The 17,660-nt window shown below is 46.9% G+C and overlaps 2 protein-coding genes and 1 non-coding gene across 3 annotated transcripts in view; 1 reads left to right on the forward strand and 2 right to left on the reverse strand.

Annotated features, from left to right (window-relative positions):
• The window catches only part of Fz2 (frizzled 2), a 190,893-nt gene that overhangs the window by 128,429 nt on the left and 44,804 nt on the right, over positions 1-17,660 (reverse strand). The window lies entirely within an intron of this gene.
• LOC143424478 (knirps-related protein) lies at positions 1,561-13,086 on the reverse strand. Its single transcript, XM_076896544.1, has 3 exons — positions 12,859-13,086; positions 8,141-8,218; positions 1,561-5,096 (listed from the first exon to the last, which is right to left on the reverse strand). Exons 2-3 carry the CDS (start codon positions 8,216-8,218, stop codon positions 3,918-3,920), a joined length of 1,257 nt encoding a protein of 418 aa, XP_076752659.1. The 5' UTR covers positions 12,859-13,086; the 3' UTR covers positions 1,561-3,917.
• Trnap-cgg (transfer RNA proline (anticodon CGG)) lies at positions 16,419-16,490 on the forward strand. The gene has a single exon. It is a non-coding gene; the product is annotated as a tRNA-Pro (tRNA).

The raw sequence follows: 17,660 nt of genomic DNA on the forward strand, positions 1-17,660 counted from the left end.
ATTACAGCGGCGCGTTCGAAAGTAAACGTGAAATGTGAAAATCCACGGAAAAATGCGAACTGCTGGGCATGGATTAGACTATCAAAGGCACCGATGACACGGATGTATGTTCGATAAGTAAGATCGTACTGATTCTACTTATCCCTAGTTGGAATTTAAATTTCGTTCTACTACAAGGCTGTGCGACAATTCACCGTATGTATCTCAATTAACTACGTGAAACGCAAAATTCCATTCGTGCCACGAACCATTATTTGGTACTTTCTCTTTAATTAATTGAATAGAATGTTCGTATCCTACCTTTTCCCGTTCGTTTTGTGCTTATGGCGACACGATGCGATTATCCTGTAACGTTATCCTGGAGTTTCGTTTCCGAAATATTCCACACAAAGATCACACTTCCTTCGACACATTTCGCATCAAACTATAAATGCTTGCACAGTCGAAACACAGAGACGATAGTATTTTATTAAATTTAATTTCTCGATGTCATTGAAAAATCTTTTAACAACCATTGAACCAGCCATTGTCGTCAACCCTTATGGAACGCTATTCGTTCAGTATTCGTAAAACTCCGAAATAATGATGAAATGATATTGATTACGTGTTTTGACAGTACATACATTTCGAGTTTGGTTCACGCACGCACATATAATAATATTAATAAACTTTAAAACTGATTTAAAACGAGCTGATATACCGCGACGATACTATCCACTGGAAGGGGTGGACATGACTAGTCAACGTTGTACTTTAACAATCTGTCGATAAGTAAAGATGTAACTTTAGAATTATGGATAACTCATATATTAATTAAGAAAATTATTTTGCTGAAGTGTGAGACTCACAAGTGAATGAAAAGTATTATTCAATCCTGGAACTGTACAGTTTTAAATCAAATTTGACCAGCGACGTCGAACTGTCCATTTCAATTGTTCCACTTTTCGTATTCTGTTCCACGTTCCTCCTTTTTCGGTAGTTTTCGAAATGTGGAATCGCGCGGTACGACGGTTCCAGCATTTTTCCGCGATTATTAGTTATCTATTCGTGATTATACGTTGTTCTTACGGTTAAGTTGCACAATAATGTAGAGATTATTGACTTTGCTCTACGCGGTTCACGTAATATTTGCGGTTCTCGTACAGGTATTGCGAAAATTCTAGTTGGTTCGCGTGCATGCGATTTTTTCTCTCTTGAACTATACGGGCGCCCGTTCTGTTCGATATGCAGAGCTGACAAAGTCATAAAAATATGTCTCGCATAATATAACTGATATTTTAACACAAATTCCTTATGTTCTTCGCGAAGGCTTTGTCAACTGCTTAATATATACGCATTCTCGATCGAATAGAATTAATTACGAAATATCGCTAGATAATACGGCCATTTTTGCTATAGTTTCAATATATACGTAACATATTCTGGTTCGTTCCACTATTTTTTTTATTATCATACAAATTTTTCGAAGATTCTGTTAAATGATATAACTAAATTTGAGACAATATTCGAAAACTTTCAAATTAATTGTATATTTTTTAACAATTTTTTAACTTCTTTGCTAACATTATCATTTGCAATTTTTTTTACAAAATTAGATCAGTAAATCGTTCTAGTTTTAAGCTAACTAATTCAATGTGGCAGTGAGTGGTGTCTGTGAAAATTTGTGTATCTTTAAAAAGTGTTCATTGATCAACAATTCTACATGAGTGTTTTTTCACCAACATCGCTAAGGATAAATATTTTTGGATATAAATCGACCAGTTCACCAGTCTAGATGGCAGCACCAGCGGAACCGCGAAGCTGTAAGTTTTTTAAACAGTAATTTATATATACAAAATATATGAGGGCCCAGGGATTTATAGATTTGTACTTTACTTGTGAAATAGCATGGCTTTGTAACAGGCACATTTGTCTGAAGTAAAGTTTTAGTAACGTGTGCGCTCGAAACAGCGTCAAGTATATATCGTAATGTACTTCTATCTGTAATTCATGCTCTCCGCGAAGAATGACTTACTCAATTGTTTTAAAATCGTTAAGTACACTGCTCAAATTAATTAGGGAATCACTTATCAGAATATGGTAACCAATACTTGCAACTTATAGATAATATCCTTTTTATTCGTAACAATCGATCACATTTTTTTTAATTATTTTGAGCATTGCAACTCATTAGTCGCTATCATCTACTGGCTATATACAAGTAAGTACTTACTGGCCCGGGTCCCGTACACGCAAACCTTGCCTAACTATTATTTACACTTTCGTCCCCGCCTTGTTTGCTAACCGAAATACTTCGATACGTAAAATGGATTTGTAGCGTGTCCACGCGCGGACACGAGTACCAATTTAAATAGAATACAGCTATGATTGCACGTGTCCGATGTCGATATCGTATTACGATCAACAATATTACCCATTAAACGAAATACTGGCCATTTATTGACTACCTTCATAATCATCGATAACAAATACTTAACGGAAAGCATAAGTGTAGAAAATCGTTAACAATACGTCTGTTTTCGTTGCACCGTTCAGCTTAAAAAGATAAGAAACGCATTGAACATCGCGATTAATGAAACACGCAAAGAAACGCGTATCCATTTCCGTGCTCAGTATTTACATAGTTTATGTACACGATCACAAGACTCGAGCACACTAGACGACGCTCGGATAATCACTATTTCGCTCGAGCCTCAAATACGTACACGGTATCCTTCGTTGTCTCGAAATTGTCATGATTAGGTCTGAGAGGGTTTCCAGCATCCCTTCGATGCCTCGCGGGCTAGGCTAACGTATTAACCGAAGCGCGCTCTCAGGAATTGAGAAGCGCCATTTGAAGCGGCGGGGCGTGGATCGGGTACTACCCGGGTACTGCTTTGCTAAGAGCAAATCTGTGTTCGACCAGCCAAGGCTCGTCCGCGGATGCTGGAAAAGTATCGTCCACGGTGGTTCCCGATGCGCCAAGAATTTCACCGAAATCCTCTGCCGCAGGCCGCGTTCGCCGGACTCGTCATGGACATCCGGCGAACGCGGACTGGCCGCGATTACGATCCTCGTTTCGAGGGAGATTCCTTGGTTCGCGAGGAGTATAAATAGGCTTGGGACAAAAGCAGAGAAGAGGCGGCAGAGCGGCAGGCGACGGAGGCGTTTACATTGGCAGGCGTCGAACGCTTGTAAGATAAAGCGGTTGGCAACGTTCTACACGTGTACGCCGGTTTGTAACGCACGTTCCGAACACGTGCATCCCGCAGTTTGACGTGTTTATCAACCGATGCTACCAACGGCACGGTTGCTCTCCGGTTCTCCGGTTCTCCCGTTCCTCTCCCGTTCCGTCTTACGTGATTACCGCGTGCGCGCGCGCGCGCTCGTTAATTAAAGCGTAGGACTCTCGTTAAAGTCGATTGGCTTTTGCGCAACTAGCCATCGATCGGGGACTCGCGATCCTCGTCGTGATTACCCAGAATTGAGACGTTAATCCTTCATTCTTCCAACCGCTACGAACGTTTTACGCGGGATGACAACCGCGTTTAACGATTCGGCGCGAATGATTCGTCTCCGCGCGATCAATCTGCCGATCCGGTAATTCCAGCTCGCGGGGAATTTAACAGTACGCAATTAAAGATGATATATGCGGTTCTGGGAATCTCGCTCGACCATCGAGCACCCGCTGTCTTACTGACGCCCAACGATAGATGGAATGGAAAACGTAATTGATTGGGGATATCACGCTTCTACTTCTCACGCGCCCTGTTTGACAACAGAGGCATTCGACTAACTATTCTTCACGAACGGAGCCAATTATTCCCTTTGTCTTTTGCACTGTACAAACAACGGCTAATTCCACGAAACTCTAAACGAGCGTATACAAGTCTCTTCAACTAGTCTAGCTAAGGACGCTAGTTAACGATATTGCCGTTCTAGACTCTCGTTGTTAGATCTATAGGAGCCGATTTCCTCTTCAGAGGAGGACTGTCTCGGTCGCTGACGCTCTCCATATCGATCTCGTCCTCTTCCGTTTCGTCGCTCGCGGAAGTCGCGGCAGATTTCATGGACAGGTCCATGGGGTTATCTTGAGGCGGCGGGCAGTCTACTTCCGGCCCCGGACTGCACAGCGGCGAACCGCTTTCGGAATGTTCCTTGACGGACCCTGCTGGCGAACCTCCCGCGTGCGATCGTTGACTCTTCAGCACTGCGTCCAGATAGAATCTCTTGGTATACGTTTCTCCAGGCTTTTCGTTCGGCGAAGAGCTTTGCCTCGAGGTCTGCACGTTATTGTTGTGCGCGTATCTATCGTTGTTGTTATTATTGTTGTTTCCACACGAGTCTTTGCCGTCGATGTTGATCGTGGTGGTGGTGGTGGTCGTTGTCGCAGTGATTGCACTGGTCGCATCTTCCATTACTGGCGAGTGTCGGAGCAGGCTCGAAGAGTGGTTAGGTACCAGCGGATGAGGGGAGGCTCCGTGAGACGTTGCGTAGAGATGGTAGGGCGAGAACATGGTGAGGCTGGGTGGTGGTAGAAAAGCGGGTGGGATCAGGGACATGCCTCCAAGGTGGAAACCAAGGGGTAGCCCCATCATTTCTTTGCTAAGCGCCGATAGATCGGCTACGGAGGGTTGCAGATGCGAATGCAGCGGTCTGAAGCCAGGATGGCCGGAAAAGGCTGCTCTTCTTTCCGATATCTCCACGGAACTGTCGCTGTTATGCGACTCTGGTGAACTGATGCTGGGGGAAGTTGAATTCTTGTAATCGTCCAAACCGAGCATCAGCACATCGTCCTTTCGTTGACCCGCGTGGATCCCAATGGGTGGACTCATGGGTTTTCGTTGCTGCGCCAAGGGTTGATTCGGTAGACTCTGTTGGTAGTGTTGTTGCTGCTGCTGCTGCTGTTGCTGTTGTTCCTGCAGCAGACAGTGGATTTTGAACCAGTTAGATCTGCGCCCGTATCGCGAGCCCGATTTCGACATCCCCACGAGCAGACATTTCCTTAGTCGACAGGCTTTACAGGCGGTTCGGTTCTTCTTGTTGATCACGCACTCTCCTCCGTTCTTGCATTCGGAAATGCTGCTCAAGTTGTTGTAGGATCTTCCGAAGAAGGACTGAAACAGGGAAAAGCAGATGTTTTGTTAATGCTAATGCGTAATTGCGTTACGACGAAAAGGAATCGAACCTTGGCTAAGGTTTACGAAGGCAGATAATGTCTAGAATGTTCTTTAAATGCAAATTGAGGGGTCAAAGATTCGCTGGGAGATCTACCGCGACACTGCAACCGCATTGTGTCGCTCGTAATGAGTAAAGTCGTTGGACGGTAATAGTGCGCTCTCATTCATGTTTTACAGTAGGGAGTCAGGTCGGTGTAGGCGCGTGCGGCCTACTGTGCTCGCGCTAATTGCCCAAATGGTGCAATTCCACGATTCCGACATAGTTAGCTTTCGTGTTGGAGTGACGGAACGGTCCCCTTTCGTCCGCGTGTGCAAAAAAGTACTCGTACACCGTGAACGCCCGGCTTCTATTGACAATATCTTTTTCATTACATTCGCGCAAAACCTCTTGGTACATGTTGACTACTTTTCACTTGGAATCCATGTTACTAGATCAGATTATGTTACAAGTAGTTCAAGAAATTCGATAACGCTGCGAAAGCTAGTAAAGCAAGTGGAAAGTTATTGGTACTAAATATTTCCGCATTAAGCGTGGAACGACCTGATAGATTACTCCCGTTTAAACAAGTTTTAACTTTGTGTCGTTTAAGAAAAGATATTTTAGATAGGCGCCACAGTTCTCAGCGTATTTCTCAAACCAGTTTATTTCCACTGTTTCTATCCGATCCACTCGCGCCCCTTTATCGCGTCGATGCGTTCTAGTTCCATTTGATTACGTCCAGCGAAAAATGCCTCTCATTCCAACGAAATCATTCCACGGCGAGTTATTTCGTACGTACCAGCATCGCGCGAACAGCAGATAGCGAAAAAGCGAACGCCTTACGAAACGCGCGCAATTTAAGTCCCCCGTTCTTTATGATAGACATCGAACGCACGCGTTAGAGACCGAGCCGCAAGTGTACCGCGCGCCCTGGAACACCTACTCCTTCCTGTGTGACCCGATAGGAAATTTCGCCCTTCGCGGTTAATGATCAGTGTCTTTAAAGAGACACACAGGCCGTGTGTCCACTTTCGCTTTCTCTGCTCGTACGCACGCTATATTATTAATCGTTTCTGGTTCGTTTGCTCTGAAAACGAGCTCTTCCTGCGGCCCAGTGGTCCCAATGCGCGCATCGCCGAGACCCACGGCCCGCCACCGCGTTCCACTTGTTTTTCCTATCTATTATATCTACAGTCGCAAGAATGAAGTCGAGTTATTTCATGTTGACATTTCAATTTGTACGTATTCTCCTCGGTAGTTCGGTTTCTCTATGCTGGACTCTACGGCGACGTCTAAGGTTCATCCGTGATGAGTCGAAAGGATCACGGGACTATATACGCGACGCTTCAGGAACGATGACACAATCGAGAAATTGCTATCGTTATTACACGACGCTCGTCCCGCGTTATGCAAACAGGGCTCCATTCTGTAACTTCAAAGTGCCGGTTCGCGCCTTTTCATCGTCGAAACCTTCCACGCGGTTCAATCGTGTTACGGTTCCCTTTCGAAAACTGTCCGATAAATAGACCGGCTAATTACGCCACGGACTGAACTTTCGTGGCCTAACAAACTAGGTATCTCTGAGTCACGCGGGCGGAAAGAAAAAAGGGGAAGAAAAAGAGGAGGAATAACAAAGGTTGAAATTCGTTCTCAATGGAGTACGATAATGAACCATTGTATCGTATCCACTGGGTTCTACGGGTGTTTCTTTCTTTCGTTTACGCGGCTCGATAAAACCGCGAATCGCTCGCTACTCGGCTATGTCTACCGTGCTTGTCGTTGCACCGTCAAGGACCGTGGCGGGCCGCGCACTTCGAGTTTTCACCGTGAACGATCTCCCGATCGTGGGACAGATCTACGCGTCCGGGAGACATTGTGGCCACGCGAGCACGTGCACGCGCGTTTCGTCAATTCGCTCGGATCACGGAGCGGCTTCGAGGCGGTGCTTCCGGCGCTTCGCACTTGTCTGCCACAATTGTTTCCGCCCTAGTTCACGATTACGTCAGCTCGACATTGTTTCGTTTCGTTTCGTTATTTTCGTTTTCAGGCCCACCGTAGCATGTCAGCTCCCCTTCTCTCCCTCGCTCTATCCATCTCTCCAATGTTGCTCTGCTGACATCGTTCGCTTTTACGCTCGACTCCCGTAGCCCCGCGTAGTATCGATTCGACCGCGTGCCGTGACCATTCAAATTTCTTTAATAATTATTACGATCGATTAAACTGTTTTAACTGATCGATACTAGTACGATAGTAGGTAAATCTAGATAGTATAGATATAACTTTAGATAGGATAAATTTGAATCCAATCGATCGTACCGCAATGTTTATCTAATGAAGGTGAAACGAGTTTACGGTGTAGCGAGGTTTTTTTTAACTAATCGTGATTCTAAGACGCGCGAGCAAATCTTCGCGTAAATCATCGTGTAGACCATTTTAAGCAGGTGAAATCAGTCCACCTACCGATCGTTCCGTTCCTCGAAAGTCCGCCCTTTGACGTTAGAAATTCGGCTCTCCTTACACAGCGATCGGTCAGTTCGGTTCGCCAAACATGGTGTCGCTGTAATACACTTTCGGCGGGCCCGGTTGACACGCATGCCTAGTCAAACGTTTAACCTCGGCCACGAACCGGCTCGTGAAAGCGATCAGCGTTTCTCGGCTTTGCGAAACTGCGGAAAAGATCGCGGGCCAACAGCGTGCAAAGAGAAGAAGAGAGCGAGGGGGAAAAGAAAAAGGAAAGGAAGAGAGAAATGATAAAAATTCCGATCGAGAAAACTTGCGAGTTCTGTATACCCAGTCGGCGTTCTCTCTTTACAATTCCCCTCGTATCGGTACGATCGACCAAGTTAAGAGTAAACGATCAACATCGAAACTTATCGCTGGCTTTCAATTATCGCCGGTGTCGATACTCGTATCGTTGTTCCGTTTCAATTCGATCGTTATCCGACCGTCGAATCTCCGAGGAACCTGCTGGTATCGTTAAAATGATCCTTAGAAGACTCACCTTGCAGCCCTCGCAGGTGAACGCGCCAAAGTGGAAGCCTGCCGCGGGTTCTCCGCACACCTTGCACTGTTGATTCATCTGCAATAGAAAGATAATGGCCTCCTTTGAATTTGTTCTGTCGAAAGACCCGGTCTTTCGATCGGCATAGGCGAAACTAGGCGTTCCTCGCGAGGATTCGTAATTCCTACGGCGATTACGGGCTTCCGTTATGGGAAATGACGAAACCGAGAGGGAAAACAAAATCGATGTCGCCGGTCGCGTAACGCGCTCGGCGTATACTTCAAGCGTTCGACAAAATCACAATGCAAGCCTTATCGCGCGGCCACAACCGATCGCAACGATTGGGAAAGAGAAGAAGCTCGTTGCGCAACTCGCCGGTTAGCGCGGTACGCGCGAATCGCTCGATCGTGGCAAAGCGGTGCGTGTTACGTTCAACGAGCGGAAAACCCTCGCGCACTTGCTTTTTCCCTCCGTCTCGTTCTACCTTTTCTTCTTTACGATCGCTCTCCTTCGCCCCTCCGGCGCCCTGTCCAACTTCTTTTCGCCTTCTTTGGCCGCTCGTCCGGAAAACGAATTGCGGGCCCGCGGACTCGTTTTCACACCTCGCCGCCTCCTATTCCCTTACCCCGTCGTTCGAGCTCGGCTCCCGTGAATCGTTGATCGAATTTGCATTACGTCCGTCCCAGCCGACGTATTTCGATATTTTCATTTCACACGACCGCCTCTGCATCCTGAATTACAATTAAGCCGAGGGAAGGGAATATGGGACAATAATAGTGACCCACATACGTAGCCCGAGGGTACCTCGCGTACCGTGTCACCTGCGGCGACTTTCATACATGACGGACTGTCGCTAAATGGGAAAGTAAATCTCAGCTAATGGAAGAGACATCGATTGTTTGATCAACGGAGTCTCTCTTTCCTGACCTACACCCCACAGTCGTTGACACTTCTCATTCGCGGACGCTCGACGCCTTGGCCGCGGCGTGCCTACGCGTACTTTTAATTCCGCGTTCGATTCTTTTCTGTTTGGCCAGGGTGCCCGGGGCTCCGCGCGCACGCTGCTCCGACTCCTCTTCCTCGTCGCCGGGACTTTCATAAACGCGCGTGTCGCCCGGTGTCACGGGATTTATACACCTCTTATCGGATAAATTAGCCGGCTCGCGAACACGTTCGGTGAAACGATCGGTTTCTACTTCGAAAACAGCCGAGAAGGATGGATACTGGCGGGAGTAACGAAACGGAGAAGGAACGATCTTTTCACAAGATTGTGCTAACAGTATTGCTACAGAGCATTTTCGAATCGAGCGGAAAAACTGGCGTATCCGCGTGAGGCAATCGTCGCGGTTTGCTTGGTGGACCTCGACGACTGTCCTCGCGAAATCGAGCACCGACTTGTTGCAAAGAACGATCGGACGGAGAAGGACGGACAGAGCCTGGAGAGGAGGATTGAGACAGTCGGTTGTTAATTGAATTTAAGTTGCGTCGCGTTCTCGTTAGACGCACAGCCTCTAGGCTCTGTTGGTATTTTAAGGGGGGAGTTAGCTCCGTATAGTATATATTGATGTTCGATCGAAGGATTGTTCAGTGCTATTAATTATCGATAGACGGTGGATCTTTGGAATCGATAGCTCGTCGAGTCGGGTAACGCTCGACGTGGTCTGCGCCCAAGGTATCGCAACCTGCACTGATTGCAGGTGTGCATCCGGCGAGCCATTCAGGGGGTGCCTGCATACTCGAGCGTTTCACGTCGATGCGAGTTGCAACGTTTAAGGTATATTGTTACACGCTCGCGTGTCGCAACGGATACATCGTATAGGAACGATACCCGGGCTCACGGGCTTAATAGAATACACGACGCGAAAAGAATGATAGATGATTTAATGTTCTCCTAACAAATGACTTTTAATTATGGGCCTCTCCGCGGGCACAATGAAACTGCTGATTAATTAAAGCTCGCCTCGCGTTCGCGTCGATAGATCCTGTTTAGAGGTTACTTAAACGAAATTGCTGCCTCTCCGTCGCTAATGGTCGTGCAACCTACCGACGATAATTATTTCAAGTAAACGCGAGAGCCGAACGTTTGATAACGGGAAACCGACTTTGTTACTCGACGTAGAAAAAAGTGAATCACAAAGGAGAGAAAGTTCGCCCGTAATGAGAAGCGTCTATCGACGTGGAATTCGACTGGAGACCGGCGGAGTTCCTCGCGAGATGCGTTTTTCATACGATCGCCACCGCGCGGCAACGATCGTCGCCGAGATCATCGTGAATCGCGCGCAATTGTTGAGCGCGGCGCGCGCGTGTTCTCCACTCTTTCGGTCGCGAATCGTTCGCCGATGATCGTCGTGCGATTTCACGGAAAGACCGTCGACGAGACGGAAAGGTTGGACCCGGCGTGGCGCGTTCGAACGTTGAAAAGGGATCGATCCAAGTTCCTTAGGCCGCTGCCACCGCCGCTCTCAGTGATCGTCCTCCTTTCTAGAGCTGACCTTCTCGATAAAAACACCTACCACGCTCCTCTTCCGCTTTGAGCCTCTCTGGCTCGCGCGCACGTACACGCGCGCGCGCACAGATACACCACCGTGGCTGGATTTTGCTAAAAGCGACCAGTCACCTTCCACGTCGCTTCGAGCATTAATTAAACGGCGACACCCAATGCCGTCCAATAGGTCGCGAAGAGAGGTTTCTTCGGAATCGGTGGATTTTTTCCTCATTTACATGCGCGTGAAAGTCGTCGCACGGTTGTTTTAGCGGAACTATTTTAAATGACCGACGCCTCGTTACTTTCGTCGCCGGCACGTCGTCTAGCACGGCCGTAGAATTTTCCTTTTTCCCAAGACGCATGCCTACGGAAATCGGTTTAGTTCCGTTCTCGAGTCCACCATTTCGCACTGGATTACGCTTTACAGCCGGACGACCCGTCTGTATGTCCTGACACGGTGGATTCTGTTTTACTTTCTTTTAACCTGGTCTGTTTATGCTCGCTGATTTTTAAGCTACACCTATTCAGGATCGTAAAGGGAGAAAAAAAAGGTTTTCTCTCGTGCTCGGACTAGAGACCGTTATTCACCTTTTTATTGGTGAAAAATGGTTCGACCTTTATTCTCACGAATACTAAACTAAGTTAAAGTTTGCCGAACGGATCGTCGGGGTGGGCCACGGACAGGTCACTTTTTTACTACCCTCTTGCTCTAAGTTGTAATTATCAGGGACAATTCGCAATAAAAAGAGACGGTCGTGCCTGAAATACTTTTTACTAACGATTTTTCTTTTTTTTTTGCACCGAATAACACTCGGAACGATCCTCCGCGGAGCCTCGAATTTCGTCTAGGATAACATTTTCGAAAGTGAAAGAGAAACATTCGCCAGGCTTCTAACGATCGATGGATTGCTACACGGGCCTAAGCAGTCGTGTACCGCGTCTTCCGACCTCATCTTCGCGCAAAAGCGGCGCGATCCAGTTTGCGGAGAGCGACTTCCGGTCTTTCGAAATGAAACGGCGTTCCGCAACGCGTGCTCCAGCGAATCGGCCTTCGCGCGATGCAACGTGGACCGTTTGTTTCCGATGCTATTATTCCATCGCTCTTCGATAGCCGGTTCGTTCAGATTCCTATCTAACTATCGCGCAATGCACAATGTACGTACGCTATTGTATCGCCGTCGAATATGCCAGGGCAGAAAAACGCGACGCGATCCACGTAACCTCGGTCCTCGATCTCGTTCCACCTGTGCGTATCGCGGCGGGTCTCACATTCTTGCTTAAAATAATTACGCACGAAGGTGGACGATGTGCATCGATTTTTACGCACCGTCACGAGAATTGTTAGATAAAGCGTGTGTCTACCGGTTAAACTAGAAAATCAAATATGGCTCAATCGTTTCGCTGCATCTGCTAATTGACAAGTACATACCATCGAATTCTTTGTGGATGTGCGTATGGACACTTTTAAAGATCATTTGCATAAAGCCGTGTGACAACAGGGTTGCAGAACGTGACTATGAATTTTCTACGAAATGTCGTTTCACGCGTATACTCGACACGATGTCAATTAAATAGCAATTTTAAGTACGTCTACGAAAATGTCTACGAGCTCGTTACAGGATATTTCCGAACGATGCGTATCAAAATGGCGTTTCACTTAGATCCCTAATTTTACCTTTAACGATCGCAATGGGAACACTCAGCTCGATATCATTAGGATCAACGTCGATACCATCTCCTCGCGTTGAGTCTAATGAATCAAATAATTAGCCTAATCACGAGGCCCGGAGGCCTCTAGAAGAGTCGAGCTTATCGCCGGTGAATTCTCGTGTCGGAGGCGCTCGGCATCGTCGAAACATTGTCGAACTGTGACGGTTTTCGCTTCGTGTCACGATCAAAGACAAAGAAATCGGACGGCAGCACGCGCTGAAAATTACGAAACGCGCGAATCGTCCTTCGTTCCTTCTGCCACTGCCTCGTAGGTGTAACGCCAACCGATCCGTTTCCAAAGCAGAGACGAAACGTTCCGCGAAAGAACGCGGAGGCAGAGGCGAACGAGCGATTGAACGTCTACCACCACGGGCACCGCGATGTTATTAACTCGAAGCGACAGCCGCGATACGTTACGAATTAGCCGCGATGTGGAAACCCGTAATTGCCAGTTGTCAGTTTCGGGAATCTGCCGCTCCGAGTTTTAACCGATCGCATTTCGTAAATCACCGTGATCACATACCTTGGAACGTGGAGACGATTAACGCCGCGCCGGATTCACAGCAGACAGGATCGTAGGGTCGGTCCGTTTCTCGTTTAAGTCACAGCATCCAGCACTTTGTCACCGTAACATATCGTTAATTGTTGGAAAGAACATCAACCGTCGATTCAGTTCACTGACAAGCTCACTGCGATTCCCCGTAGAAAACACTGGATACGATTAGTTCTCACTGTACGGTCTATCAACGATAAACAACTCCTCGATCCCCGATCACACGAATTCGACGAATGTCCACGTTTCTCGTTCGGTCTTTCACAAACTCCTGTCGTCGATGAACGTCACTGCGGTCCTCGTCTAATAATTCTCGAAGCAGAAACGGAGGCCCACCGCTCTCTGCCCGGTCACGCTCGTACGAATGTCTGTGTCTCCCGGTGTCTAATTATCGAGGGACACGCGGCGTCTGTTGGGCCCAGCCGGATAACGGAAGAGGTGTCGATAGTAGAAGAAGAAGAACAAGAAGAAGATTCTTGACGCGGCGATGACCGTTAGGTGAATGACTTTGGAAGGCGAGGGTGTCCACGTCGATTCTTGAATCAGCCCCCACCTCCAATTATTTTCTGCGGTCCCACTTCGTTCGCTCGATCGGTCGGTCCGCCGCTCGGCTCGTTCGTTCGTTCGTTCGTTCGTTCGCTCGTTCGCTGGCTAGGCTCGTGCGCTCTCGTAAGTATACTTCGAATGGGCCTTATGGGCACACTGTGCGTCGGATCAGCGGAGAAGCGTGCAGGGTCCATCCGCGGCACAGGTGGGCCGCGGGTCCTCGGCGTACCTTTGGTGGGGGGTCCTGCTGGACGGGCCACGGGGAGGGAGTACAAGGGAGGGGCCTCACTACTCTACCCCTCTCTTCGCCTCTCTTTCTCCTCCTTTGCCAGGACCTCCTACCCTCTCGGAGAGCCGCTGGACCCACGACGTATACACAGCTTTGCGCGGCGAAGCTGACGGGATCGATAACGATCCTGCGGTCCCGAACACCTTCTCCGTCGCCTCCCTTTTCTTCCCTTAACCTCCGCCGTGCCACGAGCGGCTGCTGCGGTCGAGTTCAACTTACGCATCACTTACAACTCCAGTTAACTCTTATATATTGTATGATATTCGATGTACTTATTCGTGACATCGTTCGAATAGTAAGAGGATCGTAGAAACGTAAGAAACGAGGACGCCTCGCAGTTACGAAAGATATTTATAATCGGTTATGTAAATTTTTGTTGAACCAAGGCGTCGCAAGGAAATGAGTCGGCAGAGGTTTCAGATAGAACGGAAACGTGCCATAAAGTTTATTTTCGAAACGATTTTTGGAGGAGGAAAAGAAACGAACTTAATTGCGGGTTAATCTGGCATCTTTATACTACCTGTAGTATCTTTCTTTTTTTTTTTTCCACGATCAAGATACGAGATACTGATTCGCGATTACTCATACCCGTAGCTCAGGTCGGCGCTAAAATTAGTTTAATAGAAATAACCTGTATTTGTGCAGTGGATAACACAATTCTTCTTGCCCCGCTCCAAGCGTCCTTGAAGATCCAACCACGGCGGCTCATAGATCATAGAGATTCTAATGATCGATAAGAGGTTTGCGATTTGTATGTTAGCGATACGTGGAAACGTGTATCGCGCATTCCTCATCGCCTTTCGTTTCTCCTATTTCACGAAATAACGCTGACAGCCGTAGAACGGAGAAAATGCCAGTTTTCATCGATTCAATTATCATAGGCCAGCATCGTCCCTATGTAATTAGCGGTTCGTTACACACCCCAAGGCACCAGAGCAATTAGTCGAGCGCCTCGTATCAAGATGATAATTAGGACGATTTTACAAGCACGTTTTTTATAATACATGGAACGTTCATCGTTTCCATTTATACTGCTTTTTTTACAAATGTAAGTTCAAAACACTGTGGAACGCTCGGCCGAAATTAATATTCACAGGGGGCATCCGAAGTGTATACAAAACACTCGTAAAATTATTTTTTATGGTGGACAAAGGTTTAATCAAGTTTGCTTAAGGGGAAGTAGGCATTCTACGTCGCGCGCTCCCCTTCCGAGGTCGCTTGCTCCGAAAGGTAATTCTAATCTGTCCCTCAGCTCTACCTTCGTTTCCAGGAAAATTAGGGGGATTTATAAGAAAACACATTGCTTTAACAGTGAATAGAGATGGTCCACGCTAGACGGTCGACGTGTCGTAGGCACAGTGCCGGTCAACATCAAACAATAGACGAATGTGATTACATTTCGTACGGACACGAGCATTGTGAAGTAATGATGGTCGCCGTGGAATCGCTTAATCAGACCTCACGGAGTTTTTACGGTCTAGCTTGGCTTTAATTAAAAAGTGCTCGTACTGTTTACCAACGGTAATCGTAAAAACGTACCGCTGTAAAAACTGTCTCAAAAATTTCTACGATTTTTGCCGCTGCGTTCATACCTTTTTACGACGGGACCGTTTTGTTAATTTTTACGAGCGCCAACAGTTGTCCGCCGATGGAAAAACGCGAGGTCGGTTTTTTTAACGACCCATGGCTAAAAAAAAATTAGCCTACGTTTTGATGCAACAATAAACTAAAAAGCATTCGAAGCATGGTCCTCTGCCCTTTTTTTTCGGCCGGTTGCCTTTTGTTGCCCGGGTCAACCGGGAATTTTCCGTCACTTTTGTCAGGAAAAGGAAAAGAAGAAAGCGCGTTTGTTTCGCGACGATTGCAATGTGCGTTTCGATTTAAGTAACGATACAGCACAAAGGATTAGTGAAAAATTGAATTCATTTTTTGGAGGAACGTCTTCTTCCGGTAGATCCATCTATCCGTGGCCTTTCAGCTGTTGGGGTGGGAATTAAATTGTACACGGTTCACGACGTCTCGCGAGCCTCGTGAAAACGCGCGAAATTTCCGGCTGGTAATTACGTACATCGCAGCGATGAAAAGCAATCACGCAGTTTCTGACCTTTTCGCAACTGAGTTGCGAGAGATCGAAACGGGGGGATCATCTTGCTGGCAGGGCAATTGCGAGGACGAAGGCAACACGCAACGCTAATCACGAATGCAACGTTTGTACCACAGGTGGCGCCACGTGCATCAACTCCGAGAAACCCGCACTCCTCAGTCCCCATTCAAACGAGCTAATTAACGTTTTTTCTTTCATCCACTGTACGTCCGAGATTATTCCCAGGGTGACGCGGAATTCCCGGTAGCTTGGCGCGAAACGAGATCGCCGATATGTTTGGAGGCATCGAATCGAGAAAACGAACCACAGGAATCCGCACCGATAGCTAATTTACCCGCACAGGGTGCCATTATCTTCTCTCGTTCCTAAACTCCTATATTGGCAAATCGTCTCCCGATAATACTCCCCTGGTTAACGAGCATCTGACGAAATTTATTTGTCGATTGAATCGCTTGTTTTACACATGTCAGACTGCACGAATAGATGGAATGCAGCGGCAATAAATTATTCTAATCAATGGAACGTGACAAGTATTACCATATATGCTAATTGGCGCTTTTCTACACGGTTAAGAAAAAAATTCAGCAAGATGGCTCGTTGGTCTAGGGGTATGATTCTCGCTTCGGGTGCGAGAGGTCCCGGGTTCAAATCCCGGACGAGCCCGCGGGATATTTCTTTTACTTTTGCTTTTTGCGAACCAGCGCGTGCACTTTCACGCAGCGCGAGCCCAAACTCCGTCGAGCGTCCGCAATTTCCACGGTATCGTACCGTCACCTAACCATGACGTGGCGTTGTTTGTTCTTCTACTCCGACTTTTTGTTCAATTTTTTGCCGTCGTTATGTAATTACGTATAGTCGATTGGCGTTTTAGTCAGTTTTTTAAATTGTGGCATTTAGGAACGGATCTGACAGAATCTCGAATACTTCCGTGTAACTGTCGCCGCAGAATATTTATATGGTAGCGATAATGGTGTAGTTCGATGGTCCGCCTTATTGCCAGCCTTGTATCAACGCGATCCTCTGATAATTTATACGCATTTAAATTCATATCGGTTAATTCGAAGTTTCTCGCAGTCTTCGCCAGCTTCCACTTTTCGCGTTCGTCTAATTCCGGCGCGTTATTAATCTTGACAATGCTTTCCAGCTTTACATCAACTTTCTTTACAAATTAATATACTCGGGACCAGAGTTACGAATGATCATTCTAAAAGTACTCCCGTAAATGAGCGAAGGCATCAAGTTTGTCTAATGAATTTCACAAGTCACCGTGCACATTGTAACTCCGGTGCGTTTTTCTGTTATCTTGAATGCAATTTAATAATGTCTTCTGAAACCTGTTCCGAGCTGAATTTCTCTCTCCTCTGCAAATATTAGAATCCACGCATTTTCTACTGAAATTCTATACGACGAACTTAATAATTCCAATGTTTTGCACAACTTTCAACTAATCATATTATCAACACATTCCACCTCGATGGTGTTTAACATATTCATTTTTTTTCCTCGATCGTGGAATCCTTCGTAATTAGCATACGCAACGGAGAACACGCGTTAAAGACCTCGACGTTGAAAAGCTTTGAAGCAGAAATGAAAAATTGCTATCAGAAGGATCCCATAATGGAGGGAAGGAACGGAGAGGAGCGGAACGGTCGATCGTGGTTGATCGATCGCGGGCTCGTTAACGATGACGCGAGTTCTAAAATCGTCGAAATCTGCCATCTCGGGCGAACCGCGTGTCAAATGTCCACGAGGTAATCAACGCCTCGCGGTGTACACCATCCCATGCCGGTCCGTTGCGACGATCCTTTCTCCGGTCTATAGTGACGGAAATAA

Source organism: Xylocopa sonorina, chromosome 6 (assembly GCF_050948175.1).
Source record: "Xylocopa sonorina isolate GNS202 chromosome 6, iyXylSono1_principal, whole genome shotgun sequence".
In the NCBI taxonomy this organism is placed as follows: Eukaryota; Metazoa; Arthropoda; class Insecta; order Hymenoptera; family Apidae; genus Xylocopa; species Xylocopa sonorina.